Source organism: Rhinoderma darwinii, chromosome 1 (genome assembly GCF_050947455.1).
Source record: "Rhinoderma darwinii isolate aRhiDar2 chromosome 1, aRhiDar2.hap1, whole genome shotgun sequence".
In the NCBI taxonomy this organism is placed as follows: domain Eukaryota; kingdom Metazoa; phylum Chordata; class Amphibia; order Anura; family Rhinodermatidae; genus Rhinoderma; species Rhinoderma darwinii.
In genome coordinates, this window is record NC_134687.1 from 200,869,441 (window position 1) to 200,896,484 (window position 27,044).

The window sequence follows — 27,044 nt, forward strand, 5'->3', positions numbered from 1 at the left end:
CAATTTTTGGTAGGGGTGCCCTGAGGAAATGTTATTTATCCAGTGCTGCCTCGAGTCCGAAAAGGTTGGGAAACTCTGTACTAGGCTGCAGGATCATGGAGCAGCTCAATTCATCGTGGGAACGAGGCCTAGGCAAGTACAATTTTTGTTTTTGTTTGGGGGCACTGTCTACAAGGGGGAGGTGGGGGATTATGGCACGGTCTACAGGGAGGCTGTATGGCAAAATCTACAGGGGGCACTATACTGTGTGGGGGCCACTAGGCGGACATTATACTGTGTGGGGGCACTACAGGGGGCATAATAATGTGGGCACAATTAGAGGACAAAATACTGTGTCCTTGAATGGGTTGTAATATATTATTATTATTATATATTATTTTACTGTATGGGGGCACGAAAGGGGCATTATACTTTTTTTATGGGGCATTTTATTTTTATGATGGGGTGGTACGCCGAAAGATCATTTCACACGGGGCGCCATCTAGCCTAAGGCCTGCCCTGGGCAGTGTGATGCACTGGGTAATGTTCTGCTGGGTCCTGGCATTCATGTGGAAGTTACTTTGACACGTACCAACTACTTAAACATTGTTGTAGACTGAGTTCACCCCTTTATGGCAACGGTATACACCTAATGGCAATGGCCTCTTTCAGGAGGATGATGCACCTATCCCACTACAAAAATTGTTCAGGAATGGTTGGAAGAACATGACAAAGAGTTCAAGGTGTTGACTCCGATCAAGTATCTGTGGGATGTGCTGGAAAAACAAGTCCAATCCACGTTATGGCTGAACGGTGTAAATATAGATCTAATGTAGTTGTTCCTTTTAATCTATATATGTATTAGAAAAAAATATATGCATACTTACTAAGCATCATACATATAATGTAGTATATTTAGTATATTTATTAGTACATTTAATATAGACTAAAGGAGAAATTGCACTTACATGCAGAGTGTAAAAATCCTGTTCACACCATGCTGAACTGAGCCACTCGGGTACCTGGGGCATTCTGCTATATTATTAAGCCGTAGCATGCCATATCCTAGCAGACATTGCAAAACCCACAAGTATTAACAAGCATTATATGCACTGTTTTGCGGTAACGTCAGGCTCCATGCAGCACCACTACTTCCAAATGCTAAGGCCTCATGCACACGACCGTATTTTTTCCCACCCGTAAATACTGGCGTAAATACGGGTCCAGTGTCACACGTATTCGACCCGTTTTGCACCAGTATTTACGAACCCGTGCCCGTAAATATGGGTCCGGTGTCACCCGTATTCCACCCGTATTTACGGGCACGTTTTTGGCGGCAAAATAGCACTGCACTAATCGGCAGCCCCTTCTCTCTATCAGTGCAGAATAGAGAGAAGGGACAGCCCTTTCTGTCATAAAAGTTAAAGAAATTCATACTTACCTGGCCGTTGTCTTGGTGACGCGTCCCTCTCTTCACATCCAGCCCGACATCCCTGGATGACGCGGCAGTCCATGTGACCGCTGCAGCCTGTGATTGACCTGTGATTGGTTGCAGCGGTCACATGGCCTGAAACGTCATCCAGGACGTCGGGCCGGATGTCGAGAGGGACGCGTCACCAAGGCAACGGGCGGGAGACCGGACTGGAGGAAGCAGGAAGTTCTCGGTAAGTATGAACGTCTTTTATTTTTATTTTTTACAGGTTTATTCTGATCGGTAGTCACTGTCCAGGGTGCTGAAAGAGTTACTGCCGATCAGTTAACTCTTTCAGCTCCCTGGACAGTGACTATTTACTGACGTCGCTTAGCAACGCTGCCGTAATGACGGGTGCACACATGTAACCACCCGTCATTACGAGAGCTCCATAGACTTCTATGGACTGTCCGTGCCGTTATTACGGCCTGAAATAGGACATGTTCTATCTTTTTCAACGGCACGGGCACCTTCCCGTGAGAAAACGGGAAGGCACCGGTCGCCAATAGAAGTCTATGAGCCCGTTATTACGGGCCGTAACGGGAGTTTTTACGGTCGTGTGCATGAGGCCTAAGGCTGTGTTCACATTACGTTTGCGAACTACATACAAGAAAGCTCCTGGTGCATACACCAAACATATCCATAGGGGTCCATACACCCAGTGTATGCCTTAAGAGTGTCCCTTTGGCATATGCCGGGCCGGTATGAATCAGCATAATTTTTCATTTTTGCTTCATAGAATAGCATAGTAGACTATGCTATTCTATACAGAGAAATACAGCACAAAAATTTAGTGGTTTACGTTTTATACTATTGGCTTCTAAGGGCAAAGTAGGTCATAGTTTGCCTATAAAGTGGCGTGTGTCGCAGCCTTCTATCAGAGGTATTTGTCCGCAAATCCTCCTGACGTATACCTCCGACGAAGTCTAATTAAAAATTTTGGAATATTAAATACACTAGCCATATCAGACCACACACTAAATGCTTCACAGTGTGAAATTGCACATTAGTTTTGTATGTGCACCTTTAACCATTTTATAACATGTAACTGTGGCACAGAAAATGCTATCAGCGGGGAGTGACCCCCAATCATCTCCAGAAAGAAGGCCATTATTTTAAAGGGTGTAATGCCCAGCAAGCGAACCCAACAGAGACATGACGCTCTAGCCATCAGTGACAGTCTCAGGTTTTAGATCCCATCAATAAAATCTCCTGACATGTTTAAAAGAGAATATACCGCTTAAGACCCCCATTATATACCCCTCCCTATTTGGCCATATAATCATAAAAAATAGTACTTATATATTGCACAATAACTAACAAAACACATTCTTGGACACATGAGTTCTCTAGGTTTATTTAACAATAAAAGTTCTCTAAAACATATATTTAATTTGAAGTTATGTTTCAATATAATGGACATATCTTTACCAGTAAGTGCTATATCACTTTTTTCAGAGAATAGAAAAATATATGTTGATCCCTTCAATTGGAACTAAACTTATAAGAAAAGAATGGAAGTGGAGAGAGCTGGTATATTGGTCAATGACTACAGGAAAAGATCAGGTCTGCAATTGCTCATGCAACACATTATAAGCATTTCTGTTCTGTATTCCTGTATAGAAGATTGGTTAGAGGCATCATATGCTGTAAAATGAGCCTCTTTCATGGTTTCATAGAGGGTCTTTGCTGTCTATATGCAGTATCAACAGCCATGTTTAAGCCTGTTTGGTTTAGTTCTACTTTAAGTTCATTAGATACTGTAGGTGTACATGTATAACAAATATCTACCCAGGACTATTCAGTACAACGGAGCAGTATATATTGTTCATTGATTGATATATGACTCAGTCGGAGTGTTTTTGTACCCTATATAACTCCACAGCAGCACCAGGAAATATGAAAGCCATCTCTTCAGCGTTTGCTAGCAGCTGCTCATTGAAAGACATTAGATATTTTACTGGAAATATGGCTTCAGGATGATGTAAGGTTTCCAGTTTTTTTTGGCATTGGTATTCCCATGTTATGCTGTAGCTGAAGCAATTGTATGTTAAAAAAGAGCCATTTGCATAAACAGCATTAATATTTTCAGACATAAGTAATTGTTCAAATGTTTAATATTGGAAATAGAATTGACATTTATAAACAAAGATGCAAAGTCGAATGCTTCTTTGCAGATAGTATAGATAAAGTTTATTGTATAAAGATGTGTGTGATCACAATTTTTATATCCCACTTGTATATCAAGGTGTCTATTAAAGTGCATGCATATCAAATTGCATTTTAATAAATCAATTGCACAGGTCAGTCCAGGCCCACGAACCCTTTCTGTTCTTCAAAAGTCAATAATGTCAGAACATTATACAAACTAAGGTTGGCTGCCTGATCAACGTCTATAATGTCAGTATCATTATCCAATAATGATACGTATCGGCAGCCATGGGTGCCGTCAAATATCAGCAGATAATGAGAATAGCTACTCATACAACTGGTCTATAGCTACCCAACTGGCAAAACTCTAGTGATATGTACAATAAGAAAAACTGCCCATGTCTCCGCTTCAGTCTTGGTATTTTAAAGACAATGGAATCTCTTGGTACTGAAGAATTCATTGCCACTGTGTATTAGATAGAGGATAGAGATGATGCACAGAAGATGAAATATGTCCATGCTCCATCCTGGTCTTTTTCCTAGGTTCAAGTGTTTGAGTATTTGTTTGGCTTTACGATATATAAGTCTGTATCTATGTAGGTTGACTAGAGTACTGTCAGAGATGTGCCTGTGTACAGAAGCCCTTGATAGTGTAGTCCACATCTCTTTCATATTGGCCTAATATTGGTTTCTTTGACATGTTGCAGAAGACTTCCTTTCCTGGCACCGACCAGCCCTGTCATGGCTCAACAGTTTTCCATCTATTTTTCATCCACATTCATTAGCCTAAACTTTTTCAAATATTGCTATACATATGAAAGTATTTGTTCTATGTGCACTTTTATAATGTATTACATTCCTATTACTGGTTACCTGCTTCTCGTGACCAAGCCAAACCACAAATGAATGCAGGAGTTTGTGCGTCAAAAATCTCAACTCTTCCTTGTTAGGTGCAGGAACTGCATTAGCTTAAGGCATACATTATTGAAATCTGTGTAAGCATCAAGATCGATGTGAAAATTCTGCCTTAAGATACATTCGCTCCACTGACTAAATCGGAAACTAAATTCATAATCTCAACTTTTACACTATTTCTCGTCTTTAAACTAGTCTGTTTTGGAGGCATACAGAATATGAAAATGTGTTCCAGTGTCTGGCTTACACTGACTTACATGGGCACAACACACGTCCTACACATCAGATCTCATGTTCCGTTTTGCTGCTTACTACACTAGCTAGGAAATCGGCAAGCATTCATGTAATGATGTACAATATGTTCAGTGGTTGAGTCGAAATTGAGGCGTATTTAAATTAGGCACATTATACAAAACAACCTCTTCAGTGCAGTAAAGGTGTGCAAAGTATTACAGGGGTACAACAGATTCCTTCTCCTCTGAAACAGCTTATGTAAAATACAATCAACTGGAATCACTAGAAGGCAAGTAAATAGATACATCACATTCCCTCTGTAAGCACACACGCAAAAAAAAAAAAAAAGAAAAAAAATCAAATAGGATTTGGCTGTTATAAATGGAACAGAAATAAAACAAAGCTTTCTTGAATGAAAGGCATCTTTGCACTTGCGGCTTGGATCTTCTTATCTGTCCTTGGATGTCAGTTTTTCAATTAGTTCCTGCAGAGGAGCTTGTTCTCTTCTGTCAATTAAGTTGAACTCCTGTAAATTATCAATAGAATTTATCATTAGAGCATGTCATTCTTAGCTCAATAAATTGCAATATATTTGCAATAACAGCTACTCAGCCTGTATTTAAAGGCTATGTACTCTATTGAAGGCAATTATTTTTTATTTTTTTTAATAAATCAATCTTTTATTTGATTTGAATAACTTTTGAAGTGGTTTTTATTAACAAAAAAGTTACTTTTCGAGATACAGCTTCCATGAATCCTGTGTACATAGAAGCTCTATCTTGCGGTCTAAGCTGAATCTGTCAGATCAGAAGGACCGACGGCTTCGTGTCTCAGACATGCAAGATCCAGCTGTTATCAAACACAGCTAAGTTCTTTGATGTAATCCATAACAGCTAGATTCTCCATGTCAGGGACACGCAGGGCCAGCGTTTACCAAAGCTGTGAGTCCCGCTGACCTGACTGATTCGGCTTTGACGACAAGATACAGCTTCTATGTACACAGAATACATAGACGCTGTATCTCAAAAAGGAAATAAAATGTTAAATAAAAAACAATTAAAAAGTTGTTCAAAATCAAATAAAACATCGACTAAAAAATAAAATAAAAAAATGCCTTCAAAAGTGTACATAGCCTTTAATTGTATGAAAGCCATTTGTGATGTAGAGTATATTTAGAAGCCCACTACTATTTCACAGGGTTCTATTTTCTTACTAGCTGTAGTTGCCCACTACAATCGCAGACTATGGTGACATCTATTACTGGCGTCTGTAACACCCATGGCCGCGGACCATCGGGATTACTCACCCCCCGACAGCCGCAGCCTTGGATCAGTGAGCACTCGGCCGCATCTCCTCAGGAGACGCAAGCGCTCACTTCCGCTTCACTCACCTGTGCGCGCGCACGCTCCTGCCCGGCCTTAAAGGGCCAGTGCGCGCACCTGAATAGTGTGTCAAACTAGCCCATGATCACCCTGGACTATAAGAAGGGCCCTGCCCCTTCGTTCATTGCCTGGGCGTTGTTGTGTTTACCCATGTTAGTCTTTTCAAATGGTCCCTTAGTATTTTCCAGTTCCCATTGTTCCCGTACCTGCTACCTGTATCCTGTGCTACCTTGTTCCTGTGCCATAGAGAGTTGGAGTCGTGTTGTGCCGTATATTACGCCTGCTGTGTTACACCGCGCCTGGCGTCTGCCTGCTGCCAAGGTCCCATCCGAGCCTAACCATCGCTACTGTCTGAATTACCACAGGTACCCTTATTCGAACTATAGACATTTACTTAGTATCCTGTTGGCCAGCTGCTATCCCGCTACAGCGGTATGGCCCAGTGGGTCCACACACCCATCGTGACAGCATCAGCACAGTCTCAGATTACCGCTTCCCCTATATTGCCACTGGAGGGAAGCTGTAGACTGAACCACATCCTTCACCATGACTATCGCCAGAATCGCAGAGTTTGCTAGCGCAATCCTAGTGACAATGGTATGTCCGGACTGAATATTGCTATTCAGCCCTGACATATCTAAAGTGCCCATTACACCGGACAGAAGGCTGGCCATAAACTTAAGATAGCTGTCAGCCGGACGATTGTTCGTCCAACAGCTATTACTCCTGACTTCCCCATAGAAAAGCACGCTTGGCCGATCGTGTATGTGTTTTCAATAGGAAGAAGTGAGAAAACCGCTGCCGGACTTCTCTGGCAGTGGCTTATCTACTTGCAAACACAAGAATCGGGCATGTTGAAATTCAACAACCCAATCCTTTTATCTCCTGACATCTGTCATCGGGGGGGGGGGGGGGGGGGGAGTCAGGACGCCATCATACACATTAGATCAGTGATCCCCAAACACTGGACCGCGGACCACTACCGGTATGTGGTATCCGCCCCATTGGCCTCAGGGAATTTTGGGCCAAAAACCGCACTAAACTGTGGTGCAGTTTTTTGCCCGGAAAGGTTCGCTGCGGAAAAATGCTGAGCATTCGGCCTCCTGGGATGACTTTTGATCCCAGGAAACCACTGCAGCCTGTGATTGGCTGCAGCGGCAGTCACATGGGATGAAACGTCATCCCAGGAGGTCGGCACTCTAACGTCATCCATATTGTATGGGGCGGCTATGGGGAGCATTATACTATGTGGGCCTTATACTGTGTGGGGGAAGATATGGGGGCAGCTATGGGGCATTATACTGTGTGGGGGGAAGCTATGGGGAGCATATTGTATGGGGAGCATTATGCTGTGTGGGGGCAGCTATGGGGAGCATTATACTATGGGGCATTATGCTTTGTGGGAGGAAGCTATGGGAGCATAATACTGTGCGGGGTCATTATACCATGGAGGCATCTATGGGGGCATTATACTGTGGGGGAAGCTATGGGGACTGTTGGGCAAGGCTGGTGGGCATAGGTGCGGGCTGGGGTCTGGTGGTGTTGGGGAGTGGTAGGGGGCCCAAGCTGAATTCTTTCACCAGGGCCCATGAGCCTTTAGCTACGCCCCTGCTGCTACTTGTTGTGGGTTTTACCTCCCCATTGAATTCAATGGGGAAAACCTGCAACAAATAAGGAGCATTTCCGCAAATACAATTGACAAGCTGCGGAATAATATTATGCCCCGCAGGTCCATTTCTGAGCGTTTTTTTCTGCTCACTATTTACGCAGCGTGTGGATGAGACTTGTTTTATCTCATCCACTTTGCTGCTACTGTATTATGCTGCGGATTTTCCGCAGCATAATACAGGTATTATAATACAGGTATACGCCGTACTTACGCAATGTGTGAACTGACCCTAATAACCCACCCCACCCCCACGCCGCCCTGCTAGTCCCTTGAAAATTTTTCTTGCATCGAACTGGTCCTCGATGCAAAAAAGGTTGGTGACCGCTGCATTCGATGGTCTAATTTCGGCGGGTTTGGCCGACATGCATGTAATGTGAATGGCCACCTTAATTTAACCCCTTGTAGACACAGCCAATTTAAGTTTTTTAATTTTCGTTTTTTCCTCTCCACCTTCCAAAAGCCATAACTTTTGTTTTTTTGTCGACATAGCCGTATAAGGGCTTTTTTTTTTGCGGGAAAAGTTGTAGTTTGTCATGGCACGATTTATTGTACCGCATAATGTACTGGGAAGCTGAAAAAAAAATATTTGTGGTGTGAAATGGGAAAAAAACTGCGATTGCGCAATTTTTGGGGGGGCTTTGTTTTTACGGCATCCATCAGGCAGTAAAAACTACATGTGCACCTTATTCTACAGGTTGATACGATTATGGCGATACCAAGTTTATATGTTTTGTTTTACCACTTTTAAAAAAAAAAATCTACTTGCTAAAAAAAATAATGTTTTGTGTCGCCATTTTCGGAGAGCCATAAAGTTTTTATTTTTCCGTTAATTTAGTGATGTGAGGGCTTAATTTTTGCAAGGCGAGCAATTTGCTTGTTTTATAATTTATTTATTTTTTACGGCGTTCACCGGGCGGGTTAAACAACGCTATATTGTGATAGTTCAGACTTTTACAAACGCGGCAATACCAGTTATGTTAACTTTTATTTATTTTTAACATTACTTTAGGGGAAAAAATTACAAAATTTGTTTCTTTTTTTAACTTTAAATATATTAAAAAAAAAAAACAAAACATTATTTAACTGGTTTTTACTTTTCTTTATTAGTCACCCTAGGAGACTTGAACCAACGATAGTTGGATCGCTTGCATGATATACTGCAATACTAATGTATTGCAGTATATCGTGATACGGACAGTCTCCTCTGCCAGAGGTAGAGCTTCAAAGGAGTATAAAAATGGCAGACCTGGGGGCCTTTATTAGGCCCCCAGGTTGCCATTACAACCATTGTAAATGGACGATCGCGCCGCAGAGGCACCCGATTCTAAAAATTTAAATGCCGAGGTCACAATTGACCGCAGCATTTAAGGTGTTTAATGGGTGGAATCAGGGTGAACTTTGATTCCGCCCGCTGGAGTGAGGCGTAGCCTGTATAACACAGCCGTCACCCGCCGAGTATGGAGCGCGTTTAGCCCGTGAGCGCGCTCCATACTTCCCCTTGGCGACAGCAATGTAATAGTATGTGGCATGTCGCCAAGTCGTTAAAGGGTAATTATTAGCCTTTAAAACTAAGATTTACTAATTTTATACCAGATGTCTACTAGTTTTATGCAAATTTGTTTTACACGTCTCTAAAGAAGGGGAACTTTCCACAGGTTGCAACATTTTATAGCCTCCCCAAGGCTCACAAGGGTCTGGATCCACTGAAGGGGAGACCTATTGTCTCCGGCATTGATAGTGTATCACAAAATGCCAGCCTATATATTGATAGGATTTTGAGGCCCTTTGTCACGGCACTTCCATCTTATGAGTGTGACACAATGGAGGTCTTACGTAAACTGGAGGGAATTAAAGTGGACTCTGATGTTCTGTTGGCGAGTCTCGATGTAGAGGCTCTCTACAGTTCTATCCCACATTCCCTTGGATGTGAGGCTGTGGAATATTTCCTGAAAGAAAGAGGTGCTCAGTTCTATGCACATAATCGATTCGTCCTACTTTTACTTCGATTTGTACTTGAACACAATTTTTTTGTGTTCGATCATAAATTCTTTCACCAGCTCAGAGGAGTGGCTATGGGTAGCCCCTGTGCTCCAAGCTATGCCAATCTATACCTGGGCTGGTGGGAGAGAGAGACTGTGTTCTGTGATGCAATGGAGAGGTATGTTTACTCCATTGTGTTATGGATAAGATTCATTGATGATGTTTTCATCTTATGGTCGGGTACCACAGCGGAATTCAATGATTTTGTGTCTATCTTAAATGTCAATGACCTGGGTCTCTTCTTCACATCGGAGATCAGGGACAACAAGATCACATTTCTGGACATCCAGATAGAGAAGACGAGTCAGGGATACATCAAGACAGAGATGCACAGAAAGCCTACCGCCACTAATAATTTGTTGAGATGGGACAGTTGGCATCCTAGGTCTCTAAAGATGGGAATACCCAAAGGACAATATATAAGAGCGAGGCGAAACTGCACTACCATATCTGATTTCAGAGCATCGGCTATGGGGTTGAAGAACCGTTTTGAGCATAGGGGGTACCCTTCTAGTGTTCTGAGATCGGCCTTCCAGCATGCCATGGTGGCTGATAGGGAATCTCTTCTCAATCCGAAAGTACGTCCTAGAGATGATAATGTCATTCGAATAATTGGGACTTACGATGCTGCACATCGGGAGGTGAGGGACATACTTGCATCCCACTGGGACATACTTCAAACTGATCCTGACGTTGGAAATTTGGTCGGAGATTGGCCACAGATTACGTTTCGTAGACGTCGGAACCTTAGGGATCGACTGGTACACAGTCATCTTGAGGGAACGGCTGCCACTACTTGGCTGTCCACCAATACTGTTGGTTCACATCGGTGTGGACGGTGCAAAGCTTGTACCTCTGTCCTTAGGTGTAAGACTTTCAAGAGCAATGTGACGGGAGAGACGTTTTACAACAGGGCATTCATCAATTGTCTTACAAAGGGGGTGGTGTACCTTATCACTTGCAGCTGTGGGCTACAATATGTGGGCAAAACAAAGAGAGAGTTCAGACGGAGAATTCGGAACCACATATGCGATATTAACGGCAGGGTTGACACCACGGTTTCCAAACACGTCTGGGAGTGTCACTCTGGGGACGCCTCTGTCATCATGTTTCAGGGGATGGAATGGGTCAAGGCGCCCATTAGAGGAGGTGATTGGGATAAACGCATCTTACAGAAGGAGGCACGATGGATTTTTAGGATGCAAACGGTTAAACCCCTAGGCCTCAACGTATCTATCTCGTATGTTCCATTCCTCTAGGATTTGGAGGTGCCCTCATCCGCATAATGAGTGTAATGAGAATTATTGCAATCCGTATGGACTGTGTATCTTGTGTTTCCCTGTTCTACACCTGATATGGCGTTAGTCTACGTGGTTAAGTCTTATCCACTTAGGCTTTTTATGGATGCATTGTGGGCGTGTCTTTCTTGGTGCCCTGTATACTGAATGGGGTGACACTGATTTCGGACTTTGTTTGGCTGGTATTTTATTGCTGGGTCCACTGGCCCGTTGTTTATCCCCTATCTATGACCCCCTTGATCGGGGTCCGCATATGACACATTGTTTAATGGTAGTGTTTCCGCGGTGTGTGCTCTTTGCATGCATAATGTGGCAATTTATTTGCCCTTATTTGGGGTCATATAGCAGCTGCCAGCCCTGGTCTTTTATTATCCCTTATCCTTCTGTGTATGGGCATCAGCCTACGGCCCTCGGGCTGTCATTCTTTTGCTTTTGTCTCCGGCTGTGTTACAGCATCCGATTCGGTGCGGTGTCTGGCTTGAGTTGTTACGGCCGGCTTTGGCTCCTCCCATGTAACTAGTGATGCTGTATGCATCGTTCCCGTTGGCCTGTTGGTCACCAGGGGGCCGGCCGGATTAGATGGGCGTCTGCGTTGACGTGTCGTTGTCTTATTGGTGCGGCCCTATCGTGCCCCGGCCAGGGAGGTGGGGCTCTGGATGCATAAGATCTCAGAGTGTTTTCGGCGCGCATTGGGACCGACATCAGATGTCTCATGCGCGCCAAGTTTGAAATATAAATAAAGACAGCATAACACATGCTAATCGGCCATTTATCAATAAAGATTATTTAGACTAAGTGTACCCCTGAGGACGCTCCCCTATGTGGGCAGAAACGCGTTGGGTTAGTCGGTCTTATCATATCTGTGGCAGGCAAATCCATTTGAATATTTGCCAGCACACGTGGCAGGTTCTAATGTGCGTGGTGTGTGTTACATGTGAAGCATTTATATCTTGATGCTAAAGTGCATGTCATTCGCCTCGCAAGCTACTTTGTGCTATCTGGATTCGCTTGCCAACGCCTGTATCTGGATCATTTTGGCAATCATTGCCCTACATGTTTTAATGATGAATTGTGTTTAATAAAATTTGTTTTAAACGTTTACACAGGCAGAATTATTATAATTAAATATTAGTAAACGTATACCTACAATACCTACATTTTGAATTCAAATTATACCTTCTGTCTCTAAAGAAGGCCTTCCAAAATAAATATATAGGCCCTCAGTAACTATACGTCGTCGCGGGAGGTTACTTCCCGCACGAGGAAGTATAGTTACGCCTCATTCACACGACAGGGTCCGAGTGTCGGCTGATAAAATCGGCCGTTTTGGGCCGTTTTTCCCAGCCGGTCTGCATCCGTTCCGATTCCGTTCCGGGCCGTTTTGCTGTTTTTAACGGCCGATTTTGACCCGTTTTGCATCCGTTTTTTTCCCTGTCCGTTTTAAAATCGGATGAATTTCATTTAAATTTGTTGCCACACACAGCCCTCTGTAGATAATGCCACCCAGCCCTCTGTAGGTAATGCCACCCAGCCCCCTGTTGGTAATGCCACCCAGCCCCCTGCAGGTAATGCCACCCAGCCCCCTGCAGGTAATGCCACTCTGCCCCCTGCAGGTAATGCCACCCAGCCCCCTGCAGGTAATGCCACTCTGCCCCCTGCAGGTAATGCCACCCTGCCCCTTGTAGGTAATGCCACCCAGCTCCCTGTATGTAATGCCACCAAGTCCCCTGTAGGTAATGCCACACAGCCCCTGTAGTTAATGCCACACAGCCCCCTGTAGGCAATGCCACACAGCCCCTTGTTGGCAATGCCACACAGCCCCCTGTAGGTAATGCCACCCAGCCCCCTGTTGGCAATGCCACCCTGCCCCCTGTTGGCAATGCCACCCTGCCCCTGTAGGTAATGTCACTCACCCATCCCCCTGTAGGTAATGTCACTCAGTCCCCTGTAGGTAATGTCACCCTGCCCCCTGTAGGTAATGTCACCCTGCCCCCTGTAGGTAATGCCACCAAGCCCCCTATTGGCAATGCCACCCTGCCCCCTGTAGGTAATGCCACCCTGCCCCCTGTAGGTAATGTCACTCACCCATCCCCCTGTAGGTAATGTCACTCAGTCCCCTGTAGGTAATGCCACACAGCCCCCTGTTGGTAATTCCACCCAGCCCCCTGTTGGTAATTCCACCCAGCCCCCTGTTGGCAATGCCACCCTGCTCCCTGTAGGGAATGCCACCCTGCCCCCTGTAGGTAATGCCACCCTGCCCCCTGTAGGTAATGTCACTCACCCATCCCCCTGTAGGTAATGTCACCCAGTCCCCTGTAGGTAATGCCACACAGCCCCCTGTTGGTAATTCCAGCCAGCCCCCTGTAGGTAATGTCACACAGCCCCCTGTAGGTCGCACCCATCCTCCCCCCCCCCCTTCCAGGAGAAGTCACTGACTTCAATGTCCATATATGGACTGTGTAGTAACTCACTTCTCCTGTAGCGGAATCCCCGGCACCGGGGTCGGGGATTCCGCTTCAGAAGTGAGTGACGTCGCTGTGTCCATATATGGACAGCGTAGTCCCCCACTTCTCCTGTAGCGGAATACCCGGCCAAGGTGTCGGGGATTCCGCTTCATAAGTGAGTGACGTTGCTGTGTCCATATATGGACAGCAAAGTCACTCGCTTCTCCTGTAGCGGAATCCCCGGGCGGCCGGGTAAACGGCTGAAAATAGGGCATGTCCCATTTTTTGACAGCCAAGTTTCCCGGGCCGTCAAAAAAATTGGTCGTGTGAATAGCCCCATTAGGGGTCTATTGTTCCTAATGCACCCAGCCGGGAAACCCTGTAGTGTGAATAAGGGCTTACTGACTTGTTTCCAGTGCACACTGTTCGGCGACAGTGTGCACCGGGAGTCAGCTGTCGCCGACAGCTGACACTCCACTCTTGCCGGCCAGCGGTACTTTGCCGCTGATTTCGGGTAATTAACCCCTTAAATACGGCGATCGGCGCATTTTAGGGGTTTCTAGAATATCGGCAGACCCCGGTCTAAAATCGAGGGTTTTGCCGATAATTAGCATGGCCAACGGAAGCCAAACAATGGCCTCCGTGTCTGCCATGGACAGAAGCCCATCAGGACCAACCTCTGGCTGGTCGTGATAGGTTTCCTATCAGAGTGACAGGAAGTCGCTGTGTCGTTCCCGATGCACACTGTCGGTAACAAGGTGTGCATCAGGAATCGGGAGGTTCGCTGATTTCGGCAATTAACCCGTTAAATGCGGTGCTCGATTGCGATTGCCGCATTTAGGGGGCTCGTTTCACATCAGCAGCCCCCATGCAATTGTGGGGGTTGCTGATGCTTGTGATGGCATCCAGAGGCCACACAACGGCCTCCGGGTCTGCCATGTACGGAAACCTATGAGGACCAGCCTCTTAAGTTATTAAAAATGTTTTATAAAAGTGTAAAAATAAAAGTTTTTTTTCCTATAAGTCATTTATTATAGGAAAAAAATGAAAACTTCAAAAAAAAAGTACACATATTTGCTATCATCGCGTTCGTAACGACCCAAACTATAATGTTATTTTTCCCGCAAACAAAATAAACGAAAAACGATGCCAGCATCGCTATTTTTTGGTCACCACCCCTCCGAAGATATATAATAAAAAGTGATCAAAAAGTCGCATTTACCCCAAAATAGCACCAATGAAATCTACAACCCGTCCCGCAAAAAACAAGATCTCTCACAGCTTTTTTGACAAAAAAGTAAAAAAGTTACGGCTCTCAGAACATGGTGTACGTAATTTTATTGTGCAAACGATGCAAAACATTAAAAAAAACTATATACATATGGTATCGCCGTAATCGTACCAACCCGCAGAATAAAGTAAAATTTTATTTATTGTGAACGCTGTAAGAAATAAAGAATTTAAACCGCCAAAATCGCTGTTTTTTGGTCACCTTAGCTCTAAAAAAGATGTAATAAAAAGTGATCAAGAAGTTGTATGTACCATAAAATGGTGCCAATAAAAGCTACAGCTCATCCCGCCAAAAAAAAAGCCCTCACACCGCTCAATCGACCGAAAACAATCGAGGAATCACAGTTTTTTCCAATTTCAGCCCACAGAATAATTATTTTTTCAGTTTCCCAGTACATTTTATGGTACTTTAAAAATGGTGTTAATAGCAACTACAACTCTTACCGCAAACAATAAGCCCGAACACCACTCTATTGATGGAAAAATAAAAAAAAGTCATGGCTCTTGGAAGGCGGGCAGTGAAAACCGAAAATGAAAACGCAAAAAAGGATCAGTCCTGAAAGGGTTAATTAAGTTCGAATAAAAAAACATTTATAACCACATATGGGGTATTGCCGTACTCGGGAGAAATTGCTGTACAAATGTTGGGGTGCTTTTTCTCTTTTATCCCTTGTGAAAATTAACAAAAGTCAACATTTTAGTGGACAAAAATGTTGAAATTCATTTTCACGGCCCAATTCCACTAAATTCTAAAAAAAACCTGTGGGGTGAAAATGCTAACTATACCACTAGAAAAATCCTTGAGGGGTGTAGTTTCCAAAATGGGGTCTCTTTTGGGGGGTTTCCACTGTTTTGGTCCCCCCAGTGCGTTGCAAATCCGCCATGGAAAACCAATCCAGCAAAATCTGCGCTCCGAAATCCAAAAAGCACTCCTTCCCTTTTCAGCACCGTTGTGAGTCCAAACATCAGTTTATGACCAAATATGGGGTATTGCCGTAATCGTGAGAAATTGCTTTATAAATGTTGGGATGCTTTTTCTCCTTTATTCCTTGTAAAAATAAAAAAATTCTTTGTTTTCGCAGAAAAAAAGGTGATTTTCATCTTCACAGACTAATTCCACTAAATTCTGCAAAAAAACTGTGGGGCCAAAATGATAACTATACCCCTAGAAAAATGCCTTGCGGGTGTAGTTTCCAAAATAGGGTCACTTTTGGGGGGTTTCGACTGTTCAGGCACAAGACCGCTTCAAACCTGACATGGTGCCTAAAATATATTCCTAAAATAAGGAGGCCACAAAATCCACTAGGTTCTCCTTTGCTTCTTAGGCTGGTGCTTCAGTCCATTAGGACACTAGGACAACATGTTGGATATTTCTAAAAACTGCAGAATCTTGGCAATAAATACTGAGTTGCGTTTTTCTGGTAAAGTCTTCTGTGTTACAGTAAAAAATTTATTACAAATTAATTTCAGCCCAAAAAATGTAATTTGTAAATTTCACCTCGCCTAAAGGGTTAAAATACTTTCTGAATGCCGTTTTGAATAGTTTAACAGGTTCCCGACCGCTGGGCGTATTTATACGGCCAGCGGTCAGGGTCTCTGAAGTCCGCCGTATAGACTATTTACGGCGGCACTTCAGAGACTGTGCACGCGCGATCGCGTGCACACAGCTCTATGCCCTGGCTGTTGCTAACAGCCATGGGCACTGGGCAGAATGTCAGGGGTCAATCTTTTGGCCCCTGAACATGTGATCGCTGTGACAACCAATCACAGCGATCACATGCATTTCTGCATAGAAAACAGTGTGCACGCGATCGCGTGCACACAGCCCTGTGCCCACGCTGTTACCAACAGCTCTGGGCACTGGGCAGAGTATCAGGGACCAATCTGATGGTCCCTGAACATGTGGTCGCTGTGAAAACCTATCACAGCGACCACATTTGTTTTATTTTGACTTTTCTGGCAGTAAATCTCCTGCCTCTTTTCTTCTCCTCAAACATTGTTTCAGTTTGAGGAGAAGAAGAGTCTCGGGAGAATTGCTGCCAGAAGATTACAGTTAGGGTATGTTCACACGGCGGGGGTCCGTAACGGCTGAAATTACGGGGATGTTTCAGCCTGAAAACATCCCCGTAATTTCAGCCGTACCGGCATGTGCAGGCGCTTGAACGCCGCGTCAATTACGGCCGTAATTAGCGCTGCTATTCATTGGAGTCAATGAATAGCGGCTCCAATTACGGCCAAAGAAGTGACAGGTCACTTCTTCTACGCGGGCGTCTATTTACGCGCCGTCATTTGACAGCGGCGCGTAAATATACGCCTCGTGTGAACAGACAAACGTCTGCCCATTGCTTTCAATGGGCAGATGTTTGTCAGCGCTATTGAGGCGCTATTTTCGGGCGTAATTCGGGGCAAAAACGCCCGATTTACGTCCGTAAATAGGCCGTGTGAACATACCCTTACAGTTACACAAAAAATACAGTTACACTCTAAAACATTCTCTGTATAGATAGATTTCTATCTATCTATACAATCTATCTATCCATCTATCTTTTTTTCTATATATCTACCTTTCTATCTTTTATTCTATTAGAATAGGCAGGTAGGGAGTATATAATTATATATACATCCACATATATATAATATATATAGCAATAGCGGTTTATTTTTTTGTTAGCGGTAGTGTAGATATATATAGCAGTTAGTTTGTGTGTTTTATATAAAAAAAACAACAATTTGTTTAGTTAGTGTTAGTGTTAGTTACGTTATGGCGAGGAAGTTGTTTAGCGCCGAGGAGGCATACGCCATGCTGTGGTCTGAGTCGGAGACCGCATCAGAGATGGCGTCCGAGATGGAAAGCGCAGGGCCAAGTAGCGCTGTAGCACGGGACAGCCTGGTCCCTTCAGTCCAGGCTCTTGTATGGGCACCTGCCCCATCTTTTGGGCCTAGAATCCACGAATTTACTGCCACTCCTGGCATAACCGTGGACAATACAAATTTTGTCCAAATGGATTACTTCCATTTATTTATAACGGACGACATCCTAAATCAGATTGTCCACGAAACAAATTTATATGCCACTCAATATATAAGGCAGAAACCTTCATCCACCCATGCCAGAGATTGGACGCCCACCAATTTGCTGGAATTAAAAAAAATTTTGGGGCTCACCCTAAATATGGGTATTGTCAAAAAGCCCTCCATTAGGTCTTACTGGTCAACAAGACCCGCCCAAGCCACCCCAGTATATTCTTCAGTAATGCCCAGGTCTTGTTATGAGACAATAATGAGGTTCCTCCACTTCAATGACAACGCACAGGCCCCCCCAAGTACCGATGCAAACCGGGATCGGTTGTTCAAAATAAGACCGCTAATAAATTCCCTGAATAATTTATTTCTGCAACTCTACACCCCTGAGCAGAATGTAAGTGTGGACGAATCCCTCCTCAACTTTCATGGCAGACTTAGCTTTCGCCAATATCTACCTTCAAAAAGGGCAAGATATGGCGTTAAGCTCTACAAATTGTGTGAAAGCGGGTCAGGATATACCACCGCCTTCAGAATTTATGAAGGGCGGGACCGCACAATAAATGTTCCTGGATGCCCCCCTGATCTTTCCACCAGCAGTAAGATCGTGTGGGAGATAATGCAGCCTCTGCTTCACAAGGGGTACCACCTGTACTGTGATAATTTTTATTCGAGTGTGCCCCTGTTTAGGCATTTGCATGCTGCAAGACCTGGGGCATGTGGTACCATGCGCAAAAACAGAATTGGTTTTCCACAGCAATTAGTGGGGAAGCGCATGGTAAAGGGGGACTCCTGTGCTTATGTATCTGAAGAATTGCTGGCGGTCAAGTTCAGGGATTGCAAAGATGTGTATGTGCTAAGCACGATTCATACCGCAGGAACAGTGGCAGTGAGGGAAAGGGGGGCAACATCGGACAAGCACAAACCAGTGAGCGTGTCCGAATATAACAAGTACATGGGGGGGGGTGGATTTAAGCGACCAGGTTTTACAGCCCTATTTAGTAAAACGCAAAACTAAAACCTGGTACAAAAAAGTGGCCATTTATTTGTTACAGGTGGCCATCCACAACTCATTTGTGCTCTACAAAAAAAACAGAGGCAGAGACACATACCTGGATTTCCAGGAAAAAATTATTGAAGGCCTCATTTTTGATGTTCAGGACACCCGAGAATGCCCCCAGTCTGAGGATGTCACGCGACTGACTGAAAGACACTTCATCAGTCGGATTCCCCCAAAACCAACCAGAAGCAACCCTCAGAAAAAGTGCCGCGTCTGCAGAAAAGACGGGCACCGCAAAGATTCCCGATATTTCTGTCCCTCATGTCCCTCACAACCAGGCCTGTGCATTGAGCCATGTTTTAAAAAATACCACACTGTTCTGAATTATTAGATTTTAGTTAATTCGTTGAAAATATATTTGCCCTACATTACGTTTTTATTTTTCCCCTGATTTTACTCCAAGGGTGAGGGAGGGAATGGGTGGGTGAGGGGTGGATGTCATGTTTGCATATTCTCTAAAGTTCATCTGCTGGAGAGCTCCATTTGCATAAACCTGCAATTTCTTATTTTAGAAAACCCCAAAAAATTAATTCCCATTATACCCCTAGATGAATATTTTGGGATTTCTGCTTCAAGAGCAGATATTTTGGAAGTGTTATAGAAACTCTGTTGAGTTTTGTAAAACCAGCTTTGAAAAAAAGCGATTTGTGAAATAAGCTTCTTCTATCGTCCGCCCTCCTACTTCTCTATGTGATAAATAAGACACACATATTTGGTATCCCCATGCTCAGGAGAAGTGGAAGAATGTGAAAGGAGATGAATTTTGGCCGAGGTCTAAGCCGTGTGTGAAAAATGCTGGTATAAACTGACGCATTTGCTAAAAAATTGCTAATTTTATTTTGATCCATCTTATTCAAGAAACTTTCAGAAGAAAACTGGACTGTCTAAAAATATGATAAACCCCTTGAAGAAAACCTTGTGGGGTCTACTTGCGTGAATGAAGTAATTTATGGGGTGATTCTAATCTTTCAGCAGCATTAGGCCCCCCAGAAAACAGTATGCGGCTATAAAATCAAGTGCAGAATTCCTGGACCGAAAAGGCCAAAAAGCCTCCTTTTATGCCAAGCCCTGGCACATGCCCGTAAATAAAGCACACATATTTGGTATCCCCATGCACAGGAGAAGTGGAAGAATGTGAAATGCGATGAATTTTGTCCGTGGTCCATTTTGTGTGTGAAAAAGCTAGCATAAACTGACGCATTTGTTAAAAAAAAAGGTAATTTTATTTTGTTCCATCTTATTCAAGAAACTTTCAGAAGAAAACTGGACTGTCTAAAAATATGATAAACCCCTTGAAGGAAACCTTGTGGGGTCTACTTGTGTGAATGAAGTCATTTATGGGGTGATTCTAATGTTTCAGCAGCATTATGCCCACCAGAAAACAGTATGCGGCTATAAAATCAAATGCAAAATTCCTGGACCGAAAAGCCTCCTTTTATGCCAAGCCCTGGCACATGCCCGCACAGTGAATAAGGCACACATATTTGGTATCCCCATGCACAGGAGAAGTGGAAGAATGTGAAAGGAGATGAATTTTGCCCGTGGTCTATACCGTGTGTGAAAAATGCTGGTATAAACTGACGCATTTGCTAAAAAATAGCTGATTTTTTTTTGTTCCATCTTATTCAAGAAACTTTCAGAAGAAAACTGGACTTGCTAAAAATATGATAAACACCTTGAAGGAAACCTTGTGGGGTCTACTTGTGTGAATGAAGTCATTTATGGGGTGATTCTAATGTTTCAGCAGCATTACGCCCCCCAGAAAACAGTATGCGGCTATAAAATCAAATGCAAAATTCCTCGACCGAAAAGGCCAAAAAGCCTCCTTTTATGCCAAGCCCTGGCACATGCCCGCACAGTGAATAAGGCACACATATTTGGTATCCCCATGCACGGGAGAAGTGGAAGAATGTGAAAGGAGATGAATTTTGTCCGTGGTCCATACCGTGTGTGAAAAATGCTAGCATAAACTGGCGCAATTGCTAAATTCTTGCATTTTTTTCCAATTTTGCCCACTTTAGAGAAAAAAATCAAAATGATATATACTGACAAATGCCACTAAAACAAAGCCCTATCTGTCCTTTAAAAAGAGTGTAAAATTCAAAGATGAACTTTATTCACCTGCTGAGTTATAGTCATCTAAAGAAGCGCATAGCAAAATTGTGAAATTTGCTCTGGTCATTTAGCTGTAAAACAGCCCAGTCCTTAACCGGTTAAGGGGTGCAGTTTTAAAAATGGGGTGATTTATGGGGACTTTCTAAAATGTAAGGCCCTCAAAGCCACTTCAGAACTGAACCCTGAAAAAATAGCCTTTTGAAACTTTCTTGAAAATAAGAGAAATTGCTGCTAAAGTTCTAAGCCTTGTAACGTCCTAGAAGAATAAAAGGACGTGAAAAAAACAATGCAAACATAAAGAAGACATATGCGGGATGTTAACTAGTAACTATTTTGTGTGGTATTACTATCTGTTTTACAAGTAGATACATTTACATTTAGAAAAATGCCCATTTTTGCTAAAATTTGACGTTTTTCACAAATAAATATTGAATTTATCGCCCACATTTTTTCACTAACATAAAGTACAATATGTCACGAGAAAACAGTCTCAGAATCGCTTGGATAGGTAAAAGCATTCCAATGTTATTACCACATAAATTGACACGATAGATTTGAAAAATATCATCTGTGTCCACGAGGCCAAAACAGGCTGTGTCCTGAAGGGGTTAAGTGTACATTCTTGATGTGAAAACATATTTTCTATGCGGAGATATAATGGCTTGAAATACGCTTGAGATTGCATTACTGAGAGATTCTGACGACAAGACCCCTTGGGTTTTTTAGGTACAATTTAGTCATAGAGAGCTTGCATGGATTCAGATCACCATTTACCACAATATGTACATCGTAACGGACTTGAAGATGTTTGTAGATGTGTGAACATTGATGTGGACGGTGATTTGACCTTGTACCTTCAAGTAATATTCAGCATAAAAGTAAGTCATTCTTAGTAAATGACTTTTTCTAAAATTCTTTTGGTAAGTGTAACGACGGGGGTAGGGAAACGAACAAGTGAGCCCTAATCTACCCGCCACTCTGTCCCTGCCTACTTGCAACGACCAGTCCTAGGCGACGGGGTACAACTGGGCGGCGGTCCCTACGCTCAGTAAGTGCACGAGACAAACATACAAGGGAATACAAAGCAAAGGGAAAGGGGCAGTTGCCCACGGCAACACCGGGAGCAACCAGAGTGGTGAACGAGCCAAGTCAAACCAGGAGAGCACGAGGTACCAAACGCAGAGCAGGAGAGTAGTCAGTAAGCCAGGGTCAGTATGGAGCAGGATCAAATAGTAGGAGCTGTAGCTGGGCCAGGAAACCACACGGAAAGAATCACAAGCAAGGAGGAACAGGAAAGGCAGGTATAAATTGACAGAGGGCGGGAGCTAGCTGAGTCTGGCCAGGCTGCGATAGGCTCTCCCACTCCTAAGCCTGCCAGCCTGAGTGGTGGAAGCTGGAGTCAGTCTCAGAGACATAGACTCAGGTGAAGACTCATTATCTATGGGCGTTAACCCCCGAAGCTGTGCCTGGCAGATCCTTTACAGTACCCCCCCTTTTATGAGGGGCCACCGGACCCTTTCTAAGTGGACCTGGTTTATTGGGGAAACGAAGGTGGAACTTCCTGACCAATACCCCAGCATGAACATCCCGGGCGGGTACCCAAGTCCTCTCCTCAGGCCCGTATCCTCTCCAATGGACAGGTACTGGAGGGAGCCTTGGACCATCTTGCTGTCCACAATATTGGCCACCTCGAATTCCACCGAGAAGCTACGCACCACTTCCTAAAGTCAGAACAATACTCCTCAACAGGTCTCTTACCCTGACGTAAGGTCACCAGCTGACTCTCGGCAAAGGCAGTCCTGTCGGTCTCGTCATAAATGAGTCCGAGAGCAGAAAAGAAGCGATCAACGGAGGAAAGTTCAGGGGCGTAAGGAGCCAAGGAGAAGGCCCACTCTTGGGGCCCTTCCTGGAGCCGGGACATAATTATACTCACCCGCTGGTTCTCAGAACATGAGGAATGAGGCTTTAAGCGAAAGTAAAGCCTACAACTCTCCCGAAAGGAGAGAAAAGCCCCCCGGTCCCCTGAGAACCGGTCGGGCAACTTGAGGTGGGGTTCAAGAGGTGAGGTGAGGGGGACTACCATGGTAGCATCAGGCTGGTTGACCCTCTGAGCCAGGGCCTGGACCTGTAGGGAGAGACCCTGCATTTGCTGAGCCAGGGTCTCAAGGGGGTCCATAGTAGTGACAGGGACCAGGGTAGACTAGGTATGGGCTTGTGATTATGTAACGACGGGGGTAGGGAAACGAACAAGTGAGCCCTAATCTACCCTGCATACTTGCAACGACCCGCCCTAGGCGACGGGGTACAACTGGGCGGCGGTCCCTACGCTCAGTAAGTGCACGAGACAAACATACAAGGGAATACAAAGCAAAGGGAAAGGGGCAGTTGCCCACGGCAACACCGTGAGCAACCAGAGTGGTGAACGAGCCAAGTCAAACCAGGAGAGCACAAGGAACCAAACGCAGAGCAGGAGAGTAGTCAGTAAGCCAGGGTCAGTATGGAGCAGGATCAAATAGTAGGAGCTGTAGCTGGGCCAGGAAACCACACGGAAAGAATCACAAGCAAGGAGGAACAGGAAAGGCAAGTATAAATAGACAGAGGGCGGGAGCTAGCTGAGTCTGGCCAGGCTGCGATAGGCTCACCCACTCCTAAGTGGTGGAAGCTGGAGTCAGTCTCAGAGACATAGACTCAGGTGAAGACTGATTATCTATGGGCGTTAACCCCGAAGCTGTGCCTGGCAGATCCTTTACAGTAAGTCTCCTTTAATAGTTTTAGGATGTTTTTTTGTACGGAGACTTACAACTCAAAACAGAAAAGACGAGGTATCGTGGGATATTTGTAAAGACCAGATGATCATGCTTCTCGCAGAAGACATGGCCGATGTGCCCATGTTGCAGACTGGGGCCATGCATAAAAAAAAAAGTTGGATTGCGAGCTTGCGTCCTTTTGGCCAAAATTATCACTAATACCCCAGGTATTTTTCATTATTACTTATATTTGCTTATTTTGGACACAGCTGGGTCTTTGATGCTGGGAGAGCATGGTGTGTTGTTGTTTGGCTTAGCAAGCAGGGTAGCCCGCTCTATGAATTATCAAGGCGTCACAAATAGGCTTCTACCTGGCTATACACGTTGCGCCTCATGACTTACACACTATCCCTCCATGTTTCACACACTTGCACCCCATTACTCATTTATTTTTATTGAGGCACTTTACTCATTACTGCCTCCTATATTTCACTTATATTATTACAGTTGCACATACACTATTCATTTATTATTCTTTATTACACATCCCATGCACCACACACCACTCCCCTCAAAACTAGTGGGAGTGGCTATTATTATTTAAAGCACCTGCTCACTCTCCTTCATCAGCGTTTCTGACCTGGCTGTGTCCATTTGTAAGTATGGCCTTTTTCGGTGTTTTTGTATATATGTCCCCTTGTTTTTATCTGTTTTGTCTGGGGCCATGCATAGCGGCTACAATATGGCACTCCATGCAGGCTGTTATAAAGCATGTGCGTGTGTAAACAAACACCATCCTGTATTTGTTGTCTCTCATGTCAAAGTTAAACTAAACTTAGACTTAAAGCGTACAGCAGACTTAGGCCCCATGCACACGACCGTAAAAACGCCCGTAATTACGGGCCCATAGACTTCTATTGACCATGGGTACCTTCCCGTTTGCTTACGGGAAGGTGCCCGGCCCGTTGAAAAATATAGAACATGTCCTATTTCAGGCCGTAATTACAGCACGGGCAGGCCCATAGAAGTCTATGGGGCTCCCGTAATTATGGGTGGCTACGTGTGTGCACCCGTTATTACGGGAGCGTTGCTACGCATTGTACTCACTGTCCAGCGGTAGTCACTGTCCAGGGTGCTGAAAGAGTTAGTGCTGGATAGAGAGAAGGGGCTGCACTGATTTAGTAACTCTTTCAGCACCCTGGACAGTGACTAGCGCTGGACAGTGAGTACCATGCGCGGCGCTCACAATATAGATTTCTAATGTTTCCTTCAAAAACCCGCAACATAAAAAAGTCATACTTACCCAGAACTCCCTGCTTCTTCCTACAGTCCGGCCTCCAGGGATAACGTTTCATCCCATGTGACCGCTGCAGCCAATCACAGGCTGCAGCGGTCACATGGACTGCCGCGTCATCCTGGGAGGTCGGACTGGATGTCAAAAGAGGGACGCGTCACCAAGATAACGGCCGGGGTACGTATGAACTTATTTTTCTTTCTATTTCTGCGTTCCGCTGCAGAAACTCTGCCCGAAAGGGCTGCCACTTCTCTCTATCCAGCACTGATCGAGAGAAGAGGCTGGCGATCAGTGCTGGATAGAGAGAAGGGGCTGCCGATTAGTGCAGTACAATATCTCTATCTTCGTGTAAAGAGAAGCAGAGAAAACGGGTCTGTAAATATGGGTGGAATACGGGTGACTATGATCCCGTATTTACGCGCACGGGTCCGTAAATACAGGTGACAAAGGACCCGTATTTACGCCAATATTTACGGGAGGGAAAAAATACGGTCGTGTGCATGGGGCCTTAGGGCCCTTGAACACCGGCCAATTATCTGGCAAACGAGCATTCACACAACGCTCGTTCCTGATAATTGCCCTGTGTAAACAGGGCAACGATCAGCCGATGAATGAGACGCTCATTCATCTCATGATTGTATATTTCTAAATGCCGAAAATATTATCGTTGTCGGCAGTACACCTCCCTATGTAAACTGAGATGTACTGCCGACATGATAGAAATGTATGGGGAAGAGCGATCGTAGTAACGCGCGCTCGTCCCCATACTAGCTCCTTGTGAAAGGAGCAAACGAGTGCCGATCAACGAGCTGTCTCGTCAATCGGAACTCGTTTACATGGCCCATGTCGGGCTGTGCAAGACCACCTTAAGAACACTTACTGAATACTGCTTTATGATAGGATACTAAATATACAGTGAAGGAAATAAATATTTGATCCCTTGCTGATTTTGTAAGTTTGCCCACTGACAAAGACATGAACAGTCTAGAATTTTTAGGCTAGGTTAATTTTACCAGTGAGAGATAGATTATATATATTAAAAAAAAAAGAAAATCACATTGTCAAAATTATATATATTTATTTGCATTGTGCACAGAGAAATAAGTATTTGATCCCTTTGGCAAACCAGACTTAATACTTGGTGGCAAAACCATTGTTGGCAAGCACAGCAGTCAGATGTTTTTTGTAGTTGATGATGAGGTTTGCACACATGTAAGATGGAATTTTGGCCCACTCCTCTTTGCAGATCATCTGTAAATCATTAAGATTTCGAGGCTGTCGCTTGGCAACTCGGATCTTCAGCTCCCTCCATAAGTTTTCGATGGGATTAAGGTCTGGAGACTGGCTAGGCCACTCCATGACCTTAATGTGCTTCTTTCTGAGCCACTCCTTTGTTGCCTTGGCTGTATGTTTCGGGTCATTGTCGTGCTGGAAGACCCAACCACGAGCCATTTTTAATGTCCTGCTGGAGGGAAGAAGGTTGTCACTGAGGATTTGACGTTACATGGCTCCATCCATTCTCCCATTGATGCGGTGAAGTAGTCCTGTGCCCTTAGCAGAGAAACACCCCCAAAACATAATGTTTCCACCTCCATGCTTGACAGTGGGGACTGTGTTCTTTGGGTCATAGGCAGCATTTCTCTTCCTCCAAACACGGCGAGTTAAGTTAATGCCAAAGAGCTCAATTTTAGTCTCATCTGACCACAGCACCTTCTCCCAATCACTCTCACAATCATCCAGATGTTCATTTGCAAACTTCAGATGGGCCTGTACATGTGCCATCTTGAGCAGGGGGACCTTGCGGGCACTGCAGGATTTTAATCCATTACGGCGTAATGTGTTACCAATGGTTTTCTTGGTGACTGTGATCCCATCTGCCTTGAGATCTTTAAAAAGTTCCCCCCGTGTACTTTTCGGCTGAGCTCTCCCCTTCC

The 27,044-nt window shown here is 44.4% G+C and overlaps 1 protein-coding gene across 2 annotated transcripts in view; it reads right to left on the minus strand.

Moving 5' to 3' along the window:
* Positions 1-2,779: 2,779 nt before the first annotated feature.
* Positions 2,780-27,044, minus strand: part of MOB1B (MOB kinase activator 1B) — a 98,975-nt gene continuing 74,710 nt past the window's right edge. For both annotated transcript variants that reach the window (XM_075860725.1, XM_075860724.1), the window contains exon 6: positions 2,780-5,276. In XM_075860725.1, the coding sequence (XP_075716840.1) occupies positions 5,199-5,276 (78 nt within the window). In that variant the 3' untranslated portion in view covers positions 2,780-5,198. The remainder of the gene's footprint in view (positions 5,277-27,044) is intronic.